The 26940-nt window shown below is 46.5% G+C and overlaps 1 protein-coding gene across 5 annotated transcripts in view; it reads right to left on the bottom strand.

Annotated features, from left to right (window-relative positions):
- The window catches only part of DNAJC13 (DnaJ heat shock protein family (Hsp40) member C13), a 542758-nt gene that overhangs the window by 62883 nt on the left and 452935 nt on the right, over positions 1-26940 (bottom strand). For all 5 annotated transcript variants that reach the window (XR_003942499.1, XM_030206535.1, XM_030206508.1 and 2 more), the window contains one exon: positions 25124-25264. Coding sequence is in view for 4 of the 5 variants with exons in the window: in XM_030206535.1 (XP_030062395.1) it covers positions 25124-25264 (141 nt within the window). In the remaining variant the exon portion in view is untranslated. The remainder of the gene's footprint in view (positions 1-25123; positions 25265-26940) is intronic.

Raw genomic sequence — 26940 nt, 5'->3', positions numbered from 1 at the left:
CAACTGATTTCAAAGCATGAATTTATAATTTAGTCACAGGGTACCAATGTCTTTCCCACCTTTAGGTGGCCACACACAACAACCAGTAGAAAACTATGTGGTTTGTTTGTGTTTTGTGAGTATATGTGCATGTATATATGTATATACAATGCAATCTGCTTAAGTGCAAGGGTCTGGGACCAAAGAAATGCATGCAGTTAACCAGTTAACCGTTGTGACCCTAAAAGCTTGACATCTGATAACATATGCACAGTACTGTTTATATTATACGTACAGTATACAGTCTCAGTTAACTGACATTAGGCTTGCTTGAAGTAATCAGTACAATCCTCTGTACAATCTTGGGTCTGTCAGTTCCATAGGCTACGTCTGCCAGATGGTAAAAACTGTCATAGCACTGACATCCAGTGGCCTCCAGATAGGCCCGCACGGTGTTGAGACTCTCCAGCGCTCTTGCAAAAGTGACAGGAGGAGGTTGTTGAATTTCGTCAGCATGTGCCTCGCTGTTCATTTCGTCATCTGTTCCATCATCAGCCGTTATTGCCTGCGTGTAGGCTCATATCTCGACATCAGTGCTGTCTTCAGCTGTTTGTAGATCGTAATCAACAGCGATGGAACTCCTCTTCAGTAAGGGATGTCAATAACCTTTTCATCTGACGCGTTTGCAACAGCTGCATCTGTTTCATCTCTCTCGATATCCTTAACAAAGCTTGCCCACTTGTAGCAGTTCACAATGGTTGCCTGTGTAACATCATTCCAGGCTTCTTTCTGCATATGTAGGGAATCCAACAGTGATAGATTACGAGCCATTTCAACAGCACATTTATCCTTGCCAGTCTGGTCATCCATAACGCTCATCAGACGACACAGCACAAGAGCCCGATAATGTTGTTTGAAATTGGCTATTATGCCCTGATCCATAGGTTGGATCAGAGAGGTAGTGTTTGGTGGCATGAAGACCACCTTGACGTTAGACAGCCTGACATCATCCCTGTGTGCAGCACAATTATCACAAAGCAGCAAAATCTGATGCTTTTGTGCCCGCATTCTAGTGTCTAACTTCTTTAGCCACTGCTTCCAAATTTCCCCAGTCATCCATGAATTTGCGTTAGCCTCGTATGACACAAGAAGTCGCTTAAGTTTCTTGAAGCAATGAGGCTGTTTGCTCTTTCCTATGACGAGGGGTTCCAACTTCTCACTCCCATCCATATTACAGCAAAGGAGGATCGTCAGTCGGCATGTTTGAATGCAAGTGTTCCATCAGAAATCACTCGCCAGTAGAGACCGGGTTTCGTCAGCATTGAAATGTCACGAGGTGCAACTCGTTCAAAATGGTAGGAAGAACTGAAACTACCCAATTTTCAGCACCAAAGTCATCAGCGTCTTGTTTCTCACCATGCTGTTTCTTGAATGTTATGCTGCTCCTCTCCTTCATCTTTCTAACCATCCAACAGTGGCTTTGAATTCAGTTAGTCCAAGACTTTCAGCTAGCTGGTTAGCTTTCTCCATAAGCCGTGGACCACTGACAGGAAACTGTCTGCTCCTGACTCGAGGAAAACCACCGAAAAAGAGCATCTTCTACCTCCTCAGCTTTTCCGCCCATTTTCATTATGGATTTGTATTGTTTTGCCAGTCTTCCAGAAGCTGGTTTTTCTGCTTCAGACACGTGAAATTTGACTGGGGATGACACCATATTCTTTAGCAATAGATTCTTGATTTTGTTTGTTTTCTAATTTTTAAGAACTTCTATTCGTTCAGCCAGTGTTAAGTCTTACAGTTCCGCCACGACGATGACCCCGATGTACGCCCTAACAACATTCTTTCGCTATTTTTGCCTGTGGCAGTTAAAGAGGCAGTAAATTTGAAATCTCATTGGTGGTCACGCACCAATCGGCTTCCATATTCCATGCGCGTGCTTATGTGGAGTCTTTCCCGCAGAGGAGCGGTCTTGAACCATGCATATAAGCGAATCTTGCACTTATCAGTGGTGCTCTAAACCAAAGTCTGTCCCCATAGAAATTGATGGTGCCAAAAACAGGACCGAAATATGGCATGCAGTTAAACAGAGCATGCACATATCCGACGTGCACTTAAATGGAGTGCACTGTATTGGCTCTCCATTTCTGCATGATAAAGAAATAATGAGAGTGGAGGGGAGTTTGAAAGGTGCAATTTCCTAACACTATCACAGTGAATAGGGTATGATACATACCTGTAGCAGTTGTTCCTCCGAGGACAGCAGGCTGATTGTTCTCACGACTGGGTGACGTCCGCGGCAGCCCCACCAACCGGAAATAAGCTTCGCGGGACGGTCGACACGCAGGGCACGCCCATCCGCGCATGCGCGGCCGTCTTCCCGCCCGTGCGCGACCGCTCCCGCCAGTTGAATGACTAGCAAAAAATATGAAATACACAACTCCAAAGGGGAGGAGGGAGGGAAGGTGAGAACAATCAGCCTGCTGTCCTCGGAGAACAACTGCTACAGGTATGTATCATACCCTTTCTCCGAGGACAAGCAGGCTGCTTGTTCTCACGACTGGGTATCCCTAGCTCTCAGGCTCACTCAAAACAAGAACCCAGGTCAATTGAACCTCGCAACGGCGAGGAAACAACAGAAATTGACCTACGAAGAACAACTAACTGAGAGTGCAGCCTGACCAGAATAAATTCGGGTCCTGGAGGGTGGAGTTGGATTTACACCCCAAACAGATTCTGCAGCACCGACTGCCCGAACCGACTGTCGCGTCGGGTATCCTGCTGGAGGCAGTAATGTGATGTGAATGTGTGGACAGATGACCACGTCGCAGCCTTGCAAATCTCTTCAATAGTGGCTGACTTCAAGTGGGCCACTGACGCTGCCATGGCTCTAACACTATGAGCCGTGACATGACCCTCAAGAGTCAGCCCAGCCTGGGCGTAAGTGAAGGAAATGCAATCTGCTAGCCAATTGGAGATGGTGCGTTTCCCGACAGCGACCCCTAGCCTGTTAGGGTCGAAAGAAACAAACAATTGGGCGGACTGTCTGTGGGGCTGTGTCCGCTCCAAGTAGAAGGCCAATGCTCTCTTGCAGTCCAATGTGTGCAACTGACGTTCAGCAGGGCGGGTATGCGGCCTGGGGAAGAATGTTGGCAAGACAATTGACTGGTTAAGATGGAACTCCGACACCACCTTCGGCAGGAACTTTGGGTGGGTGCGGAGCACTACTCTGTTGTGATGAAATTTGGTATATGGAGCATGAGCTACTAGGGCTTGAAGCTCACTGACCCTACGAGCTGACGTAACTGCCACCAAGAAATGACCTTCCAGGTCAAGTACTTCAGATGGCAGGTATTCAGTGGCTCAAAGGAGGTTTCATCAGCTGGGTGAGGACGACGTTGAGATCCATGACACAACAGGAGGCTTGATAGGGGGCTTTGACAAAGCAAGCCTCTCATGAATCGAACGACTAAAGGCTCTCCAGAGATGGCTTTTCCTTCCACACGATAATGGTAAGCACTAATCGCACTAAGGTGATTCCTTACTGAGTTGGTCTTGAGGCCAGACTCTGATAAGTGCAGAAGGTATTCAAGCAGGTTCTGTGCAGGGCAAGAACGAGGTTCTAGGGCCATGCTCTCACACCACACGACAAACCTCCTCCACTTGAAAAAGTAACTCTTTTTAGTGGAATCCTTCCTAGAGGCAAGCAAGACCCGGGAGACACCCTCAGACAGACCCAACGCAGTGAAGTCTACGCCCTCAACATCCAGGCCGTGAGAGCCAGAGACTGGAGGTTGGGGTGCAGCAACGCTCCGTCGTTCTGCGAAATGAGAGTCGGAAAACACTCCAATCTCCACGGTTCTTCGGAGGACAACTCCAGAAGAAGAGGGAACCAGATCTGACGGGGCCAAAGGGCGCGATCAGAATCATGGTGCCGCGGTCTTGCTTGAGATTCAGTAAGGTCTTCCCCACCAAAGGTATGGGAGGATAAGCATACAGGAGGCGGTCCCCAATGGAGGAGAAAGGCATCCGATCGCTAGCCTGCCGTGTGCCTGAAGTCTGGAACAGAACAGAGGCAGCTTGTGGTTGGTCTGAGAGGCGAAAAGGTCCACCGAGGGGGTGCCCCACGCTCGGAAGATCTTGCGTACCACTCTGGCATGGAGCGACCACTCGTGCGGTTGCATGACTCTGCTCAGTCGTCGGCCCAGACTGTTGTTTACGCCTGCCAGGTACGTGGCTTGGAGGAGCATGCCGAACCGACACGCCCAACGCCACATCCCGACGGCCTCCTGGCACAGGGGGCGAGATCGGTGCCCCCCTGCTTGTGACGTAATACATTGCAACCTGATTGTCTGTCCGAATTTGGATAATTTGACAGGACAGCCGATCTCTGAAAGCCTTCAGTGCGTTCCAGATCGCTCGGAGCTCCAGGAGGTTGATCTGCAGATCCTTTTCCTGGAGGGACCACAGACCCTGAGTGTGGAGCCCATCGACATGGGCTCCCCACCCCAGGCGAGATGCATCCGTCGTCAGCACTTTCGTGGGCTGCGGAATTTGGAATGGACGTCCCAGGGTCAAATTGGTCCGGATGGTCCACCAGAGCAGTGAAGTGCGGCAACTGGTGGAGAGGCGGATGACATCTTCTAGATTCCCGGTGGCTTGAAACCACTGGGAAGCTAGGGTCCATTGAGCAGATCTCATGTGAAGACGAGCCATGGGAGTCACATGAACTGTGGAGGCCATATGACCCAGAAGTCTCAACATCTGCCGAGCTGTGATCTGCTGAGACGCTCTGGTCTGCGAAGCCAGGGCCAAGAGATTGGTAGCCCTCGCTTCGGGAAGGTAGGCCTGAGCCGTCTGGGTATTCAGCAGCGCTCCTATGAATTCCAGAGACTGAGTAGGCTGGAGATGGGACTTTGGGTAATTTATCACAAACCCCAGCAGCTCCAGAAGTTGAATAGTGCACTGCATGGACCGGAGGGCTCCTGCCTCCGAGGTGCTCTTGACCAGCCAATCGTCGAGATATGGGAACACGTGCACTCCCAGCTTGCGGAGATACGCCGCCACCACCACGAGGCACTTTGTAAACACTCGTGGGGCAGAGGCGAGCCCAAAGGGCAGCACACAATACTGAAAGTGCCGTGCGCCCAGGCGGAATCTGAGATACTGTCTGTGAGCTGGCAGTATCGGGATGTGAGTGTATGCGTCCTTTAAATCCAGGGAACATAGCCAATCGTTTTCCTGAATCATTGGCAGAAGGGTGCCCAAGGAAAGCATCCTGAACTTTTCTTTGACCAGGAATTTGTTCAGGCCTCTCAGGTCTAGGATGGGACGCATCCCCCCTGTTTTCTTTTCCACAAGGAAGTACCTGGAATAGAATCCCTGCCCTTCCTGCCCGGGTGGTACGGGCTCGACCGCATTGGCGCTGAGAAGGGCGGAGAGTTCCTCTGCAAGTACCTGCTTGTGAAGGGAGCTGAAAGACTGAGCTCCCGAAGGACAATTTGGAGGCAGGGAGGCCAAATTCAGGGCGTATCCGCACCGCACTATTTGGAGAACCCACTGGTCGGAGGTTATGAGAGGCCACCTTTGGTGAAAAAATTTTAACCTCCCTCCGACCGGCAGATCGTCCGGTACGGACACTTGTAGGGCGGCTATGTTCCCGTGGATCCAGTCAAAAGCCCGTCCCCGGCTTTTGCTGTGGAGGCGCAGGGGGCTGCTTAGGCGCACGCTGTTGACGAGAACGAGCGCGCTGGGGCTGTCCCTGTGCCTGGCGAGGCCTTCGGGCCGGCTGGTTGCACCTACGCTTTGCAAAAGAATAGGGTGCAGCCTGCCGTGCCCGGGAAAAACGCCCACCCGTGGGGGCGGGTGCTGAAGGCGCCCGGTGGGAGAGCTTGTCGAGAGCGGTTTCCCGCTGATGCAGTTGGTCCACCATCTGCTCGACCTTCTCACCGAAAATGTTATCCCCCCGGCAAGGGACGTCAGCCAGTCTCTGCTGGGTGCGGTTGTCCAGGTCAGAGGCACGCAGCCATGAGAGCCTGCGCATCACTATACCTTGGGCCGCAGCACGAGATGCCACGTCACAGGTGTCAAAAATCCCCCTGGACAGGAACTTTCTGCACGCCTTCAGCTGCCTGACCACCTCCTGATAAGGCCTGGACTGCTCCGGCGGGAGCTTATCGACCAGGTCCGCCAGCTGTTGCACATTGGTCCGCATGTGGATGCTCATATAGAGCAGGTAAGATTGGATGCGGGTCACGAGCATGGAGGATTGGTAGGCCTTCCTCCCAAATGAGTCCAGAGTGCGAGACTCCCGCCCCGGGGGCGCCGAGGCGGTATCCCTCGAACTCCGTGCCCTCTTGAGAGCAGAATCCACGACCGCTGAGTCATGGGGCAACTGGGGCCGCATGAGCTCTGGGTCAGAGTGGATCCTGTACTGGGACTCTGCTTTCTTGGGAATGGTGGGATTAGTTAGTGGTCGCACCCAGTTCCGGAGCAGCGTCTCCTTCAGGACATTGTGCAGCGGTACCGTGGAGGACTCTCTAGGTGGTGATGGATAGTCGAGGACCTCGAGCATCTCGGCCCTCGGCTCTTCCACAGAGACCACGGGAAAGGGAATGCTTATAGACATATCCCGCACAAAGGAGGCAAAGGAGAGACTCTCAGGAGGTGAGAGCTTCCTCTCCGGTGACGGCGTGGGGTCCGAGGGAAGGCCCGTAGACTCCTCTGAGGAGAAATATCTCGGGTCCTCCTCTTCCCCCCACGAGTCCTCATCCTCGGTATCGGACATTAGCTCATGTAGCTGCGTCCGGTACCGGGCCCGGCTCGACGTCGAGGCACCGAGGTCTCGGTGTCGTCGAGCGGTGGACTCCCGCGCCGGCGGGGACGGAGCTCCCTCCATCGACGTCGACGGGGACTCCACCTGCGTGGCTGTCGAGACCGGCACCGCAAGCGGCGGCGGTGTCGACTGCCCCGGCGCCGGGCTAGAGCTCGCCGGCGCCACAGTCATCGGCGCCGAGGGCGCAAGCACCCCCGGCGCCGGCACAGCCTGGCGCATCAGCCCTTCCAGGATCCCCGGAAGGATGGCTCTGAGGCACTCGTCCAGGCCCGCTGCCGGGAAAGGCGGTGGGGCCGGTAAGGGTGTCGGTGCCGGAAGCTGCTGGGGGCCAGGAGACGGCACCGAGGTGCCGGAACCCCGACGCGTCGGTACCTCCACCACCGACGGAGATCTCTCCTCTCTGCGATGACGCTTCGGCGTCGACTCCTCTTCAGGGTGCACCGAGGGCTCCCGGTGACGGCGCTTCTTGTCTTTTTTCCGGTGCACGTCACCGGTGCCGGAGGGCATGGAGGAGGAGGAGGTCGATCCCCCTCGGTCTCGGGGTACCGGGTCCGACAGGGTTCGGTCCGTGGCTCACGAGTTGAGGGAGTGACCGGGGCCGACTGCCCACGCGGTCCTCTCTACCCCACTCTCGCCGGCGGACCGGCGGGCCGACGGGACCTGTTCTCCTGGGGTCGCTGCCATCGGTGCCGATGTCTCGGGCATCGATACCGGTACCGAAGAACCGGTCTTCGATACCGATGCCGTCGAGGGTCGACGTCGAGGGGCCGGCGCAAGTTCCAAAAAGACGGTCCCGCAGAACTTGCCTCGCAACCTGAGTCCGTTTCCGGAGACCGAGACACAAAACGCACGACTTGAGATTGTGCTCCGGCCCGAGGCACTGGAGGCACCAAGCGTGGGTGTCGGTCTGCGAGATCGGACTGCCGCAGCGACCACACTTTTTAAATCCACTCGGGACCTTCGAGGACATCGACGGAAAAATCGCGTCGGCGAAGTCAAAGTCGGCAATGGTGGCTAAAATCACACCACGAAAACTGAAAACCGACCCGAGCGGCCACTAGGCCGCAACGAGGCGTCCCGCTAGAAAGCGAGGGAAAAGAAGGAGCGCGTGCTCCACACGCGCAAAATTCTTTTTTTTTTTTTTTTTTTTTAATAAAAGAGAAAGAAGAAGAAGAAGAGGCCGAACAGGCCAAAAGCGACGATCCGCGTAAACGCGGTCGAAAAAATCCGGCGGCTGAAACGAGAGAGAGGGGAAAACACAACTCTCTCAGTCGCGGAAAAAAAGTAACTGGCGGGAGCGGTCGCGCACGGGCGGGAAGACGGCCGCGCATGCGCGGTGGGCGTGCCCTGCGTGTCGACCGTCCCGCGAAGCTTATTTCCGGTTGGTGGGGGGCTGCCGCGGACGTCACCCAGTCGTGAGAACAAGCAGCCTGCTTGTCCTCGGAGAACAATATCTATAGCTGCTATTTTCTACATAAAGGGTGGTGGATGCATGGGATGCCATTTTGGAGTGGATGGTGGCAACAGATACAATGTTAGCAGTCAGTTATCAATAATTCTTAGTACCAAGAAAGGAGGTTTAATAGACAGGAGATGAAGTGACGTCAAAACGCTGAAACCATTTAGGTCAGTCTGAGTTTTCCCTTTCCCACACAGCTGTCATCCCCATATATGCAAAACAAAGCAAGCAAACCTCTGAGCTGCTGCATCTATGTTGTTGTTCTTTATTGTTGGTAGCATTTTATTTAATTAGCTGATACCATTGGGATAACTTATTCAATGTAGGAGGCAGATGTAAAAAAAATCCGATCTGTGTGAAAGCCACCGGAGCCTTCCCATGTCGTTCGGCAGCAAGGATATAATCTCTTGTTTGAAGGTAGGCAAAAAAAAATGAGCTGGGGACATTTCACGTACGCTTGATTTGATCAAAAAATGGGAAGCCCTCACCCCCCCCCAACAGCCGCACATGTCCTAAATATTGAAACCCTCCTTTCTTCCAGTCAAAAAAGGACTCATCCCTTTGCCCCCCCCCCCCCCACGGCTCCTCCACCATGCCCAAGCTTTCCTCAATGCACCAACAAAATGATTCCCCTTGACCTCCCTCAATCCCCGGTGCCGTCGAGACTCTAACATTACGAACTATTCCAGAAGTCAATGGGAGCAAATATACCAGTCCTTGAGTGAAACTCGTGTATCCAAAGGAGAGCAGTGGCATTGTAAGCCCTCAAATCGGTAAACAACGCCCCCCTCGGATCCTGTTATGAGTCAATTTAACAAAAGAGATTCTAGGTCTCTTACAGTGTCAAATAAAGGAACTGATTATGCTACAGTACATGTCATCTTTCTGCCTATTCACCCAGAGAGGAATCATGTGCAAGGGATAAAGCAGCTTAGGTAATAAAACCATTTTAACCAATGCTACATGTCCCAGAAAATTCACCGGGAAACCATTCCAACGGGTAAAAAGCTGTTTCACTGGTTCCAATTTCACAGTTACATTCTTCTTATAGACCCATTCATAGTCTGCACTGAGGTGTACTCCGAGATACTTAATACCCATATTGGCCCAGGTCAGAGGAAAGTTAGGTGAGGTAGTACAGATGCAGGGGCGGGTTATAGGTAATGCCTCTGACTTCCCAAAGTTAATGCTAAGCAAAAAACCCAAACTCTCAAATGACAGTCTATGCAAGGCTAGATGACGCGTTATCAAGCAATAAAAGCATATCGTCCGCAAATAGATTTATACAGTATTCATGCCCCCTCATAGCGACACCCTTCAAAGCTGGGCGTTGGTGAATACGTGCGGCTAGAGGTTCTAACGTAAGAACGAATAAAAGGGGAGATAAAGGACAACTCTGTCTGGTCCCCCTACCCAGAGAAAGCACCTCGGTGAGGGTATCATTAAGAATTATTCGGGCTGTGGGAATGGTATAAAGAACCCTTATCCAAACCAAAAATGCAACCCGGATGGCAAACCAATACATTACCTGGAACAAATAGTCCCACACTATGTTATCGAAGGCCTTCTCTGCGTCCAGACTTTCCAAAATTGCATTCCCTGAACGATTACTCCCCTCAAGAAGAATGTGACTAACCTATAGGATGTTAGCAGAAGCAAATCTACCTGGTACAAAGCCCACCTGATCCTGGTGGACCAGCTGGGGAAGAAACTCGTTGAACCTAGATGCCAACACTGCCACCATGATTTTGACATCCTGATTGAGAAATGAGATTGGGCGGTAAGAACCCACTGACTTCACATCCTTCCCCAGCTTTGGAAGGACCGTGATATAGACATAGTTCAATGAGGGACCCATGACCTGGGTCTCCCACAGATCGCCATACATGGAGACAAACGAAGGTACCAGAAGGTCCTGTAAAATTTTATGGTACTCAGTACCCAGATCATCTGGTCCTGGCACCTTAGCCAGTTTCAATCTTCTGACAACCCTTTGCACTTCCTGCCCCTTCAAAAGTGCAATGAGACATGCCGTCTGTTCCAATGTCAAGGAAGGCAGATTAAGTTGACAAAGAATTCTGCACAGCCCATGGTAGAGAAAGATCTCCTTTCGTAAAGATTGGAATAGACGTGAACAAATTTCCAATTTATTGCATCGATGTGGGTGTGAGAGACCCCGGTAGCATCCCTAATTTTGCTAATATAACTTTTTGCTGATCTCTGTTTCACCAAGGAGGCAAGTAGCTTTCCAGTCTTGTTTACCCCATTGATGCAAATGGTATTTGTATAGTTCAGGGAGGAGGTGTGCTCTGAGGGACCGAGAATAAATAGCCTCCGCGAATCTCTCACTTTAACCGCTAAGTCACGAAGGTCTTGCTCCCTGCGTTTATGTATGGATGCAGTATAAGAAATGATTTATCTGTCACGTCTGTGGCCGTGACCACCCTCAGCCTTACCTTCTTTCTGGGGGTCAGCAGCTCTGCTGGCTTCTGTCTGTGTTTGTCTTGTCTCTAGTCTCTGTGCTGATTGCTTCACTAGACCTCACCTGTGTGGGCTATGCCTCTCTAGGGAGCCAGCATCTAAGATGGCTGCCACCGGCTCTGTGCCAGCTTCCAAGATGGCTCCTGCTTGTCTTTCCTGTGGGCTCACTTCCTGTGTGTGTCAAGCCTCTCTTTGGGGTCAGTGTACTTCCTGCTTCTGTCCTGCTGCTGGTGACTCATCAGTGAGAGCCTTCATAAGGAAGTGCTGTGCTTGCACTGGGCCTTTGCATAAGTGTTATGCTCTTAGGCCAGGTCAGGTTAGTAAGTGTCTGCTGCACTACTGCTTAGCCTCTCTCTGGGTTCCGGCCCAGCTTCTTTCTGTGTCTCTGTTGTCCTTCCGTGGGGGGTCTTCCCTGACACTGTCTGTCTGTGGACTGCGGTCCTTCCTGGCTTACCCTGAGTTGGGGTGAAGCCTCTGTCTGTGGACTGTGGGTCCTTCCTGGCTTACCCTGGGGGTTTGGGGTGAAGCCTCTGTTCCTGGCTTACCCTGGGTTTGGGGTGAAGCCTCTGCTCCAGGCTTACCCTGTGTTGGGGTGAAGCTTCTGTTCCTGGCTTACCCTGTGTTGGGGTGAAGCCTCTGTCCCTGGCTTACCCTGGGTTTGGTGTGAAGTCTCTGTTCCTGGCTTACCCTGGGTTTGGGGTGAAGCCTCTGCTCCAGGCTTACCCTGTGTTGGGGTGAAGCCTCTGTTCCTGGCTTACCCTGTGTTGGGGTGAAGCCTCTGTCCCTGGCTTACCCTGGGTTGGGGTGAAGCCTTTGTCCTGGTTTACTCTGTCTGTTCTCCTGTCTGCCCCAAGACCCTTGGCCTGTTATTCCTGGGTTGCTCTCTTTACCCTGAGTCCTGCCTTGCCTAGCCTGTGTGCCTACCCTGCTTGTATATCCTGCGGGTATATCCTGAATCCTGTATCTGTCTGGCTAGTGTGTTTTCCTGGGTGATTATTCCTGTATCCTGTCTCCACCTAGCTAGAGGGTTTACCCTGTGGGTATTCCCAGATCCCCGTTCTGCCTAGTGTGTTGCTGCCCTAGTCCTTGCTCCTGCTAGCTTCTGTACGCCTTGTGTTCCTTGGTCTGTCTTCTGGGTCTTGCTAGTGGCTGTGCAGCAGCACACTGTCTGAGTTTCGTTCCTAGTCTGGTCTCCCTCGTGTATCCCAGACCCAGGGTGGGTCCTCTGGATCTTCAGTTCCTGCCTTATCCTGCAAGTCCTGCCAGCCACCTGCACTTCGGAGCTCAACTCCGGAGGAACGGTGGCTAAGTGCAGGTGAAGCTCTTCCTGTTTCATCTGTTCTAGTTGCCTGCCTTGTACTACTCCAGTCCAGAGTTCCAGTACTGCTCTTGGGGGTATCCAGTTCCAAGGTGGTCTTGCCTGCCGCTGCCGCTCCTCGGCAGTGGCCCAAGGGCTCACGAACTCCAGTCCTGCCTCGAGGACCTGACAGGATGCCAAGGCCCTCGAGAACGCAACATTATCTCAGAGAACAGCTTTAGCTGCCTCCCAATAGATTCATGGCCCCACTGATCGAATATCATTTTCAGCCACACAATCTATCCACCCCTGTTGTAGATATGCATGGAATTCACGGTCCTGATAGAGAGTTGGGTTCATGCGTCAGCTACCTCACCCCATCGTAAGTCAATGCATGCTGGTGAGAGATCTTAGACATCTGGCACCCCTATTCCTGTTCGATCAACTTTGCGAATCAAAGTATGAGACAAAAGGATATAATCTAAGCATGTGTGGACCCCCACGTAGGTGAGAAAAAAAAAGTATAAATATGCTCCTCCATATGAAAGAGCCGCCAAATATCGATAACTTCAAGTTCCTGGGTAAGGAAATTAACTCCTCGCCCATTGTGATCCCTAGAGGGTTTCTTTGGAGGGTTGCAGTCTATCATGGGGTCACTGCTGATATTGAAGCCACCCCCTAAAATTAGAGGATAGTCACCAAAGGTCATTAGACAGGCTGGGTGGAAAAAATTGTGTGAGTAAATGTTAGGCACATAAATGTTGCATATGGCCACTTTAACTCCCTGCAGTAACCCCACTACTACCACATAGCAGCTGTCTGGGTCTTGATATAATTTACGCGTAGTAATTAAAAGCTACATTTTTCCATATTAATATGGCTACACCCCGCTGCCTGCTGTTATAAGCAGCATAATAAAATGTCACCCACCCAATCCCTTTTCAGCTTAAGATGCTAAAGTCTCCCCAAATGGGTTTCTTGTAGCAGTGCTACATCAGTGTGTTGCCTTTTAAGCATTTGCAGAATCTTAGTGCGTTTTATGGGTGAATGGATTCCATCCACATTTAGGAATACAATTCCCAACCATGGAAAGGGTGAAACTATCAAGAATAACTGAAAACAAGGCCGTGTCCAGGTGGCTTCCCAGCTGAGCCTCCCAGGCAACCATGGAAAAAGTGGGACATCATCAATCACACTCCAAATAAGAACCCCCCCCCCCCCCCCCCCCCCCGAGTGAGCTTCTTAAACCCCCATAATAGAATTGGATGAAACAGCACAGATCTTAGAAACTTCAGACTGCACAGAATACAGCAGCTAGACTAATATTCGGAAAATCAAAATTTGAAAGTGCAAAACCCCTTCGTGAAAAACTGCACTGGCTTCCCACCATGGAACGTATTGCCTTCAAGGTCTGCACTCTGGTACACATGATTATTTACGGCGAAGTTCCTGGATATATGTTAAACCTCATAAATCTACCACCCAGAAACAGTACCAGCCTATCCCGTACTCAATTAAATTTGCATTATCCAGACTGAAATGGTCTTAGATACAAATCAGCTTATGCATCCAGCTTTTCCTACATAAGTACACAACTGTAAACAGTTTGCCCAAAACCTTGAAATCTATTCATAACCACCTCAACTTCAGGAAATTACTGAAAACCAACCTGTTTAAGAAGACCTATCCCCCTGACCCAAATTAACTTTCTACTTCCTGCGACACAGAAAAACTATGGACCATATTGGATTTCTATCACCACCCCCCTCTTTATTTAATTGTTGTTCTATACTTATGTTTCTTTCAAGTTGATTATTGTGTATTTGTATTTTATCGAACTGGAACCTGCCTCTTTGGTATTGTGTAAGCCACATTGAGCCTGCATCTAAGTGGGAAAATGTGGGATATAAATGTGTTAAATAAATAAATAAATTAAAATACTCCTCCCAAGTCCCACACAACACAATCTCTCTATTCCCCCTAGACCCAACAGAAAACCCCCTGCAAGAACCACACATGCACCAAACAACTTCTCACCATATATAGCACCCCTCCTTCCAACCACCAACTCCCCCGCCTCCTGCCACCCCACATCCATGATCATAAAAACACTCCCCTAAAGTAAACATAAAGAACAGTTTCAGTCTCCCAATATGAACACAGTGAAAGTGATGCCTGCCAGCCGGCAATAATGGAAGCAAAAAGCCAGGGCATCAGAGACTCCCCACCCCAAAGGATTCTCCCAAAGTAAGCGGATTCCAAAAGATGTTCCCAATAGAAAACATACACTAAAAATAAAATCCATCCCGTCAGGGGGCCTCTGACTATTCCTCCAGCAGGTGACAATTCCAAATTATGCCAGCAAAGGAAAAAAAACAAAACCAAATACATGAAGAAATAACAGCACCATCCATATCTTAAACATAAGAGCCCAAGAGTCCTCAGACCTCAGAACGAAAACACAAGATGAACTTGTAATCCAAGTACACATAGCACACTGCAAGCATCACTCAGAAAGCAGAATGTGCCCTCAGATCAGTGATCCACAGTAGACTCACGGTAGCTTGCCCACGAATGTGCACAGTTCCTTAGGATCAGTAAAGAAAAAAGTTTTGTTCTCATACAGGACACAAACTTTTGCTGGATACAGCAGTGCAAAGTGCACACCCTTGTCAAAGAGGCACTTACACTATTGACCCATTTGCTTCCTTTGCTCAGAGACGCAAGCTGAATAATCCTGAAAGAGCAGGATCTTATGACCCTTAAAGTCCACAGGTCAATTTATTTGAAATGCTTGTAATAATAAGTCCTTCTCTACATAATTAAGGACCCAAGCCAGAACTGGCCGTAGTTGCTGCTCTCCCTCACATGAAACACTCACAATATAGACCCATTCAACGCGCATTATGTTGTCTAGAAGCTCCATGCACAGCTGACACAGCAACCATCTCTCAACAAAATCCTAGAGTTCTTTATCCTTCACAGACTCAGGTAAGCCTATGATTCTGAAGTTGTTGCACCTACCGTGATTTTTCTGATTATCAAGTTGTTGCACTAGCTGCCGGCACTGAGACTCCAGCGTTGTGATCCTTGCATCTGTGACTTCTGTTTGGTCTTATTGGCGCGATATGCGGTCTTCAGCTTGTTGCAATTGAGTTCCGTGTCTCTCCAGTGACTCTTTAATATGGTCTACGGAAGCCTGAAGCTTAGTCTTTCATCAAGAACCGCTGTTATCTGCTGAGTGATCTCTCGAATTGTCTCTGCTGGCAAGGTTACCACGGAGGGGCATGCTTGTGGTGTCTCCATCTTGGGACTTGGGATCTGCATGCAGTTTCTTTCTGCCCGTGGGGTCTTCACTGGCATACCACCCTCCAGATGCGAGTCTGGGCTCAGAAAACTCCTCAAAAAAAGCCCCTAAGACGACAGCACCCAATTGATGAAAAACAAAGCCGGTTCAGGGGGATACAAGCAGGCTATTCAAAGGATTTTAAAGTGGCAGGAGTGGAACAGAGGTATGAGACGTCCGCTCAGCTATAAAGCATCATGTGACCCCCCCCCAGATCATTTATAAATATGTTAAAAAAAGCAGAGGTCCTACCACATACCCCTGAGGAACCCCACTATCTACCCTTCTCTATTGAGAAAACTGACCATATAATCCTACTCTTCTGTTTTCTATCTTTTAACCAGTTTTTAATCCACAATAGGACACTACCTCCTATCCCATGACTCTCCAATTTCCTCTGGAGTCTTTCATGAGGTACTTTGTCAACCACTTTTTGAAAATCCAGACACACAATATCGACTGGCTCACCTTTATCCACATGTTTTTCACTCCTTCAAAGAAATGTTATAGATTGGTGAGGCAAGATTTCCCACTAAATCTATGCTTTTGAATATGCTCTCTATTAATGCGCTTTATAATAGCCTCTACCATTTTGCCTGGCACCGACGTCAGGCTCACTGGTCTATAATTTCCCGGATCTCCTCTGGAACCTTTTTAAAACAAAAAAATCGGCATTACATTGGCTACCCTCCAACCTTGATTTTAAAGATAAATTAGATATTACTAACAGTAGTTCCCGCAAGTTCATTTTTCAATTCTATCAGTACTCTGGGATGAATACTATCCGGTCCAAGAGATTTGCTACTCTTCAATTTGTCAAATTGTGCCATTACATCCTCCAGGTTTATAGAGATTTCATTCAGTTTCTCTGACTCGTCAGCTTTGAATACTATTCCTGGCACTGATATTTCTCCCAAATCCTCCTCAGTGAACACCGAAACAAAGAATTCATTTAATCTGTAGTCCCTCTTTGCCTTCCTTATCAGCGCTTTGCATTTGACTTGCCATTCCTTATGCTGTTTCTTATTATTTTAGTTGGATCCTTCTTCCATTTTCTGAAGGCGTTTCTTTTAGCTTTCTTCATCTCACTTTTTAACCATGATAGCTGTCATTTGGTCTTCCTTCCTCTTTTTTTAATACATGGAATATATTTGGCCTCGGCTTCCAGGATGGTATTTTGGAACAGCAACCATGCCTGATGTAAATTTTTTACTTTTGCAGCTGATCCTCTAAATGTTTTTCATTGTTCTTCTCATTTTATCATAGTCCTTTTTGAAAGTTAAATGCTAATGTATTGGATTTCCTGTGTGTTCTTACTCCAAAGCAGATATCAAATCTGATATTATGCTCATTGATACCAAGCGGCCCCAGCAGCATTACTTCCTGCACCAGATCATGTGCTCCACCAAGGACTAGGTCTAGAAATTTTCCTCCTCTTCTTGGCTCCTCTACCAGCTGCTCCATAAAGAAGTCCTTGATTTCATCAAGGAATTTTAACTCCCTAGCAAGCCCTGATGTTACAATTACCCAGTCAATATTGGGGTAATTGAATTCAGATGGAATACCATAGGTCTACTCAGCTGAGAGGTCCTGTGGGTCTTCATCCATCTCCTACGAGGTGTCCGAGTCCGATTCTTCAATGTACTGTTCATGGGAAGTACTTGGAAGAGAATGACGATTAGAACGTCACCTCTACATCAAGGCAGATGAGTCTCTGAGGTTGCAGAAAGTTCCTCTGGCAATGTCTGTGCGGCACCAGATGGTCAACACCGAGTCAGTGTGCAGAACCTCTCCTGTGACTGTCTCTGGTGCATCGACAGGCTGGGCTGAGCCTGGCGCAAGCACTCTGTAAGCCTGTATAGACTGCGAAAGCAGTAGTCCTGAAAGTTCCACTATTTCCTAGTGAAGAGCAGGCGTCGGTATCAGTTGAGAAAGTGGTGTGGACACAGCCCAAGTTATAGCCTGTGCAGACGTAAGAAATCTCAAAGACCTAAAATGCTTCCGAATAAGAAATGAGCTGGGGAGGAGGAAACTGGTCAATGAGGCATGGATGCATCCCATGCATTTAGGACGTTGATGTAGAGGAAGTATGAGCAGAGTGCCTGGAGGGAGAACAATGGCGATGCTTCTTAGGTTTTTTTATGCTGCAGGTCCCTTCATGCTCAAAGCACCGATGACAAGGACGTAGAGTCCTTACGGGTATGCAGCGAGTCCAATGTTGGACCTTCTTGATGCTGCATGGGTGCACCCGATGTCTATGCAAATGCCGATGCAGGTTCCGCATCGAGTACTGAATCCCCTGCCAAGCTCGATGCGGATGCCGTCATCAATGCAGAACCAAAAGGTTTTCTTGCTGGACACTGTAGGCTTTAAGGGTCCTCTCACTTTATGAGCAGGCAGAGGCTACATTGCATGTCCCGGGGCTCTGGACCTAAACACTGAGCATACCAGTTATTGGGGGGTGGTGTCTATGCCTGAAATAGTCTTATTGAATTGCATACAGTGGGGGAAATAAGTATTTGATCCCTTGCTGATTTTGTAAGTTTGCCCACTGACAAAGACATGAGCAGCCCATAATTGAAGGGTAGGTTATTGGTAACAGTGAGAGATAGCACATCACAAATTAAATCCGGAAAATCACATTGTGGAAAGTATATGAATTTATTTGCATTCTGCAGAGGGAAATAAGTATTTAATCCCTCTGGCAAACAAGACCTAATACTTGGTGGCAAAACCCTTGTTGGCAAGCACAGCGGTCAGACGTCTTCTGTAGTTGATGATGAGGTTTGCACACATGTCAGGAGGAATTTTGGTCCACTCCTCTTTGCAGATCATCTCTAAATCATTAAGAGTTCTGGGCTGTCGCTTGGCAACTCGCAGCTTCAGCTCCCTCCATAAGTTTTCAATGGGATTAAGGTCTGGTGACTGGCTAGGCCACTCCATGACCCTAATGTGCTTCTTCCTGAGCCACTCCTTTGTTGCCTTGGCTGTATGTTTTGGGTCATTGTCGTGCTGGAAGACCCAGCCACGACCCATTTTTAAGGCCCTGGCGGAGGGAAGGAGGTTGTCACTCAGAATTGTACGGTACATGGCCCCATCCATTCTCCCATTGATGCGGTGAAGTAGTCCTGTGCCCTTAGCAGAGAAACACCCCCAAAACATAACATTTCCACCTCCATGCTTGACAGTGGGGACGGTGTTCTTTGGGTCATAGGCAGCATTTCTCTTCCTCCAAACACGGCGAGTTGAGTTCATGCCAAAGAGCTCAATTTTTGTCTCATCTGACCACAGCACCTTCTCCCAATCACTCTCGGCATCATCCAGGTGTTCACTGGCAAACTTCAGACGGGCCGTCACATGTGCCTTCCGGAGCAGGGGGACCTTGCGGGCACTGCAGGATTGCAATCCGTTATGTCGTAATGTGTTACCAATGGTTTTCGTGGTGACAGTGGTCCCAGCTGCCTTGAGATCATTGACAAGTTCCCCCCTTGTAGTTGTAGGCTGATTTCTAACCTTCCTCATGATCAAGGATACCCCACGAGGTGAGATTTTGCGTGGAGCCCCAGATCTTTGTCGATTGACAGTCATTTTGTACTTCTTCCATTTTCTTACTATGGCACCAACAGTTGTCTCCTTCTCGCCCAGCGTCTTACTGATGGTTTTGTAGCCCATTCCAGCCTTGTGCAGGTGTATGATCTTGTCCCTGACATCCTTAGACAGCTCCTTGCTCTTGGCCATTTTGTAGAGGTTAGAGTCTGACTGATTCACTGAGTCTGTGGACAGGTGTCTTTCATACAGGTGACCATTGCCGACAGCTGTCTGTCATGCAGGTAACGAGTTGATTTGGAGCATCTACCTGGTCTGTAGGGGCCAGATCTCTTACTGGTTGGTGGGGGATCAAATACTTATTTCCCTCTGCAGAATGCAAATAAATTCATATACTTTCCACAATGTGATTTTCCGGATTTAATTTGTGATGTGCTATCTCTCACTGTTACCAATAACCTACCCTTCAATTATGGGCTGCTCATGTCTTTGTCAGTGGGCAAACTTACAAAATCAGCAAGGGATCAAATACTTATTTCCCCCACTGTACACTTCTTAAAACCACTTGGCACTCTCTTTGACAATGGAGGGACAAATGGCCGATGCTAGGTCAAAACGCTCAATGGCCTGGGGAGGAGCTCGAGTAGTTGAGTATCTGAAAACAGTTGATGCTTCCAGGGCAAGAGAAGGGGTTAGAGGTCCCACAAGGCTGAAAATTGAAAATAAAATTGTAAAAAATGCATAATTTGAATAACTTAATACTGAAAAAATCAGAATATGAAGAAAAAATGTCCTGAAAAAGGGAAGGCACCAAAAAGGCAAAAGTTTGACATGCTAAGGAGAGATTAAAAAGTGAACCTTTCTTCTCTGTGAAAAACGATATGCTGGTCTCATGCTCGAGCATTGGGTGGGAAAGCACCAGTGCCTACGCGGTGAGGGCACTGCCTCAAAGATTTAGTGACAGTACACTTGTCAGTGTCCGCACCGTGGCTCCATGGATGACATCACTCACGTGAGAATATTATGCCTGCTTGTCCTCAGAGAATAATTCATACTGATAACTTTACCTAGCTAAGAGCTATGCTCCAATTATAATAGAAAAGGTGAGACATAAAGAAAACCAACAGACAAAATTAGGGCTGTACATTTAATGAGTTAATAACGCAGTTAACGCGCTAAACGCTTAACTAGTGTTAAAAATTTTAACGCAGTTAATGCATTCCTCTGTCTCCCCATCCCCTGAATCCAGCTTTGCCCCATCTTGTCTCCCTGTCCTCTCCCCTTCCCACTGGCTTACTAATTTTACATGGTCTGGAGCCTGTGTGCTGATTCCCTGCTTCTCTCTTCACTGTGGCTGTAGCGGCAGCAAGCAAAAAAAAGGTGCAGGGACATTTCCCTCTGTGTGCTGCCGCTGGCTCTGCTGGACCCAGAAACAGCAGAGTCAGCGGCAGCAAGCAAAGGAGAACGTCCCTGTACCTGTCTTTTGCTTGCTGCCACTACAGCCACGGTGAAGAGAGATGCAAGGGATCGGCACACAAGCTCCAGACCATCTAAAATGAGTAAGCCAGTGGAAGGGGGAGATGACAGGGAGACAAGACGGGGCAAAGCTGGATATGGGAGTTGGGGGAAGAGACAGGGCAACTCAGGATATGGGGATGAGGTGAGACGGGGTAGTGCACACTATGGGGAGGGGAAAAGATGGGGCAATGCAGGATATAGGGGAGACAAGGTATTAATAGATGGGTGGGGTGGAGAGAAAGAGAGAGAAAAAGAGAGGTGGGGCGGTGAGGGGTGATGGTTTTGTTCTTTGGTAGTGGTGGTGGGGAAAGGAGGAGAGACGGAGTGATGGTTGGTAGATGGTTGGGGGTGGAATTGGGGTAGATGGTTGGGGGCGGGACCGAGAGAGAGTAATGTTGGATGGTGATGGTGTATGAGAGGGAAGAGATGGGTGATACTGAACAGTGGGGGGGAGAGAGACAGAAAGGTGATGCAGGATGGTGAGAGGAAAGAGGGAGATGGGTTGATGTTGGATGATGGAGAGAGGAGCAATGCAGGATGGCTGGGGAAAGAGGGAAAACAGGGAGAAAAAGGGGTGAGGCTGGATGGCAGGAGAAAAGAGGGATAGATGTGGAAATGGGAGATGAAAAAGTAAAAAAGGAAGGAGGAGGATGGTGGACATGAACAGAAGGTAGGAGAAGGAAAGAGAGAGGAAATGCATAGATTGCAGGGAAAGGAAGATGAGAGAAGGAAGTAGTTGCAGCCCATGGATGGAGGGAAAGGGAAGAGTTGGAAACTAGACAGACATTTTATTTGTGACATTTATATTCCACATTATCCCACACAAGTTTGAGTTCAATGTGGCCTACAATAAACAGTATAGGATACATAACAAAGAATAATGCATAAGAAAGTAATTTGTTGTAAGAATCCAATTTTACAATACAGTATCATAAACGTACTGGGATAACTACAGAACTTTAATATTTAGAAAATCTATTATGAATGAGAAATTGCAATGAGTAGTAGTAGTAGTAATTAATAGAATAATAACCAATTCAGGTAATAATTAGTTGTTTGAAATATGGCTGTTTTGTGAGGGTTTGTTTGAATAGGAAAGATTTGAGGATTTTGCGGAATCCACTATATTCCTGTGTATTTCTTATTTTGGGTGGTAAGGAGTTCCACTATTTGGTTTCTAGGTAAGTGAAGTCTACAGAGTGGACAGTTTCGTAGATCATTTTTTTGAAATTTGGGAGGTGTAGTCTGAGATAGTTTCTTGCCTCATATTTAGTGTTTCTTTGAGGTAAATGTATTAATGGTACCATATAGTCTGGAGCTGTGCCATTTAGTATTTGAAAGATAAAGGTACATAATTTGAAGGTGATTCTCACTTTGATGGGAAGCCAGTGTATGATTAATAAAGGGGAGGCACTTTCAAAATGAGAGATTTTGTATATGAACCTGGCTGCAATGTTTTGAGCTGTTTGGAGTTTTTTCAACAGGCACTTCTTACAGCCAGCATATATGGCATTACAATAATCAAATTGGGATAATGTTAATGATTGTACCAATGTTTCTGATGAGAAATAGGGTCTGATCCTTTTTAGTTTCCAAAGAGACCTGAAAGATTTTGTGATTACTGAGGAAACTTAAGTATCAAAAGTTAAATGTTTATCTATAATTATACCTAGAATTTTCAGATTATTGTCAATGGCGAATTAAGTGTTGTCAATTGTGAAACTGCTGTAGTCATTTTGGTCAAATAGGTTGGTAATGACCATGAATTTAGTTTTTTCTTTATTTAGCTTTAGTTTGGATTCTGAGGCCCAGGTTTCCATCAAACTTAAGCCAAGTTTTGCCTTTTGTAAGATGTCTTGAATGTTCTTTTTGAAGGTTATGTATATGGTAACATCATCAGCATATAAACAGAATGGGTGACAGTGGAGAGTACTACTACTATTTAGCATTTCTATAGCGCTACAAGGCGTACGCAGCGCTGCACAAACATAGAAGAAAGACAGTCCCTGCTCAAAGAGCTTACAATCTAATAGAGCGCTTACAATCTAAGGGACGCCACAATTCAGTGACCAAGGAGAGGATAAGGTTTCTTTCATTTTCACTTTGTAAGATCTTGATTTCAGGAATCCTTGAAATCATTTGTGGACTGTGCCACACATGCCAAAGTTGTCTAGTATGTTTAGTAGGATATTATGATCTACTATATCGAATGCGCTAGACATATTGAACTGCATTATTAAGATTGTAGACCCTATGCTAATTTCTTTTCTGAGATTTGATACTAGGGTAGTAAGGACACAGTCTCAGTATTATAGTATAGTCTAAAACCTGATTGTGATTTGTGTAGTAGGGAGAAATGTGAAAGGTAGTCCATAGTTTGTGCTGCTACTATTCCTTCCATCGCCTTTATCATCATAGGAATGGAGACTACTGGTCTGTAGTTTGTTACATCAGTTATGGTGATTGAATTGTTTTTGGTGTTAGGATAATAGAACCTTTATTATCAGGGAAAGTGCCATGGAATAGTAGTAAGGAGATATGCTGCTAAAGCAGATTAATGAATATATTAGGAGCTTCCTTCATAAGGTAATTAAGACAAGGATCTAGTATGCATTGTGAGGTTGAATATTTTAGGAGGTAATGTTTTACTGTGTCATTGGTTGGTAGATGGAAGGAAGACCAGATTCTGTTGGTGGCTATTCCTGTACGTATGTCTGACTGTTTTTCGTAAATATCTTGATGGTTGATTTTTAATTTGAGTACTCCTTCTTTGATTTTAACTATTTTTTGTTCGAAAAAAGTAGCCAGTTGCTCTGCTGTTGGTGGGGACTCTGTGGTGGTGGTTATTTCTTTTCTGGACATGAGAAGGATGCAGAAAAATGGAAGAAAGTAGGACATGAAAGATGGATATAGGGCAGGGAGTGAAGAAGAAAGGAGGAGAGAAAAGACATAGTGAATGGACAGGAGGTCTTGGAAACAGAGTTCAGAGCACAGAGACAGGGAAGAAGATGATTAGAAAAATAAAATCACCAGACCACAAAGGTAAGAAAAGTGATTTTATGTTCAGTTTTGTAATTGAAACATATCAGTTCTAAGAATTTACTTCTTGCTGTCTATATTTTGTACTGAACAGGAGGAACTGTGAGTGAGGATGCTTTATGCGATTAATCGAGCAATCAAAAATTGTGATCACAATCGATCATGTGATTAAAACTTTTAATTGACGAGCGGTCCTAGACAAAATATTAAAACATTGTTTTTGGTAACAGAAAACTGTCTCACTATCCTTTTTATAGGATAGTGAGAAATAAATCATGAAAACAAGAAAATAATGATACAAGACAACATATACAGAAATTTAAGCAATTATGGAGAAGAAAAATGTATTACAAATTAACTATTGTGGGTGTGCAGATCATGCATTGTGGCTAGAACTAATTCAATTAGATATACATTAAACTCCCATGGTGCATTTTTAAACATTTGTACAAAGGTCAGCAAGGGGATTCTAAAAGAAGATTCCAGGCATATCCACTATTGAAATCCTAGCGTTATAAATATACTCCAGTATTTTTATTTATTTGTTACATTTGTATCCCACATTTTCCCACCTATTTGCAGGCTCAATGTGGCTTACATAGTACTGTAACGGCGTTCGCCAGTTCCGGTTTAAAAAATTACATAGTGATGTTATGGTAGAATAAGGTTCATGTGGAATACATACAGTATCTTAGGCAATCATATAGAGGAAGAGTTACGTTATGTCCATTACGATCTTTGGTTTCGTAGTGTTGCTGGGTTCAGGTATTTAAGTAGGGTCAGTAGGGTATGCCTTTATGAAAAGGTAAGTTTTTAGCGATTTCCGGAAGTTTAGGTGCAAACAACAGCACTTGCACACAAGGGAGCATCATGGCCAGTATTCAGTAACTGGACACACCGCAGTGTGCATTTGTGACATCCATCCAGTCCTTTATCCCAACCTGTGAAAATGGCCATTTGAACTATATGTAACATGTTACTGACTACCTGGAGAAGTAGCCTAATGGTTAATGCAGAGGGCTAAGATCCTGGGAAAGTGGGATTAATTCTACAACTCCTTGTGAGTCTGGGTAAGAAATGTAAACCCTCCTTTGTCCAAGCCACAAAAACTTAGATTGTGAGCACACTAGGGACAAAGAAAATACCTGCATATACTCCCAGATTCTATATAGCATGCAGAAATCTAGGCGTATTCCATATAATGTATGTAACCTAATTGCTTAACTAGCCAATCAGCACTGGATGTTAACAAGCAATTAGAGACACTAAAATTTCTGTGCAGTACTCGCTAAGCATATTCCATAACGTAGTCCACTTAAATCCTACTGTGCACATCTGAAAAGTCAGTGTGACATGGGCATTTCTATTTCTATGTGCGTGGTTATAGAATTTGGTGCTCCCTTGGAAATGTGGATGCTGGCATTTATACCAAGTATAACAGTAACACCAATAAAATTAAGTTCAACTTACAAAAACATCAAGATTTTAATTCAAATAGAGTTATCTATACTATGAACTAAAAAAATACTACTAGCACACTAATAGAATACAGAAAAAATGATCTTAGTGTTGCTTATTTATTAAGCTGTTGTAAGAGAATAAGAATACAATCACCGGTTTGCTTACTTGGGCAACTAATTCTGTTTGCTCCTTCTGAAACATTCTATTAAGTGCTTCGCAGGCTAAACCAATCATGTCTATTCGTTTCTTCATGCCAGTCATCAGTGGGCTAATGGTTTCCAAGGATGCCACTGCTCGAACACAGAACTAAATGCAAAGCAAACACATATTCATACTTAAGTGAACATTGTTCCATAAGACAGTCCAGTATTTTAGTTCAAGCTATACTGTGTATGATTACAAAGTTGTAGTTAAAACACAACACTTCTCCTGCATACTTTCAGGGTCAGTCTTAAGCAAGGGCGACAGTGGCAGCCGCAGAGGGCCCCACACTTAACCGAGCCAACTTTGCAACTGGTGGCTGACCAAAAGTTAAATCATCTTTTTCCTTTCCATCTCCTTCTTTCCTTCCCCCTTGGTAATCATGCTCCTCAGTACTGACATTCTATACTCTACTCAAGGCACCACTAGCCAGCCCTTAACATCTCCTCCCTCTGGCACTTCCTCACTCTTTGGTTTCATGCTTCTCAGAGCGATACTACCACTTCATTGGCTTTTCGGCTTCACCTTATCTGAAACCATAAGTTCGGTGGGGAGGGGGGCGAACAGGGCCCCGCAAATGTTTGTATATTTCTAAGTGGCACAAAAGCTTGGTACTTCAGCAGCTTAAAGCTTTCTGGATTAATAAATGAATTAGAGAATGAATGAAATTTTGAAATAAAGTAAAATTTATTTAAAATATTGCATGGGAGAGTAATTATTCCTTTAACTAAAAGGATACACATTCTCTAATATTGGCAGAGGAAATGACCTGGACCTTTATTTATATTGCTGAAGGGAATTCTGACTTGAATCTACCATTATATGGTTAGACTTTGCTGGGTAATGTTATTTTTACCTGCTGAATTCAGAATCAAAAGACTATTAGCCTCTAGTGAGTGTGTATGAAACACTACTGTGTAATTAGGCTTCCATTATCATAATACAATACTGATTTTAACCTATTAAATCCTATCATTCTCTCAAAAGGAAGAGAAAAATGGTATTAAATGACTGCCATTGAAATGACCAATTAAACTTTTTTTCCAACTTCCCATACACTATTTCTTCAATAAGATCTATTTCTTCAGTAAGTTATGGCCTCCAAAACAGAACACAGTACTCCAAATGCAATCTCACCACCTCCTTTTTTCTGCTGGTTATGCCTCTCAATGTGGGCTTTGTTTCGCCATATAGAGATTCTCACATATTATCAACCCCAAGGTCTATTTCCTAATCTGTGCATATCAGCATTTCACCCCCTTCAGCTCCCTTGGTTTTCTGCACTCCAAATGTATCATCCTACATTTATTCAAATCAAAGCTCTACTGCCAAGCATTAGCCCAAGCTTCTAACTTTTGTAGATAATTTCTCATGCATTCCACTCCACCCCGCTGCCAAATGCTTACTTTTCCTTCTAACCCTTTACCAATTTTGCTCACAAAGATATTGAAAAGAATCAGCCTGAGGACAGATCCCCTGAGGTACTCCACTACTCAACTTTGTATCTTTTGAGCAAATTCCATTTACCACCCCCTATGCCACTTGTCAATCAATTTCTGATCTAATTTATCTCCCTGGGTCCTGACCTCAAGCCAGTTTATTTATGGTTTTATTAACTTGTATTCCACTTGGACCAAAGTAGATTGCAAAAAAAAAAAAAAAATCATACAAAAATTAGAACTGAAATAAAATATCACACATAATATATCAATACAGTTAATAGTACCTGGAAAGTCACAAGTGCTGCAATAGTCCTACAACTTCCTATCTAACCATGTAAG

Source organism: Microcaecilia unicolor, chromosome 1 (assembly GCF_901765095.1).
Source record: "Microcaecilia unicolor chromosome 1, aMicUni1.1, whole genome shotgun sequence".
NCBI classification, from domain to species: Eukaryota; Metazoa; Chordata; class Amphibia; order Gymnophiona; family Siphonopidae; genus Microcaecilia; species Microcaecilia unicolor.
Note: the sequence above shows the minus strand (reverse complement) of the source record. Positions and strands in the feature narration are given on the sequence as shown.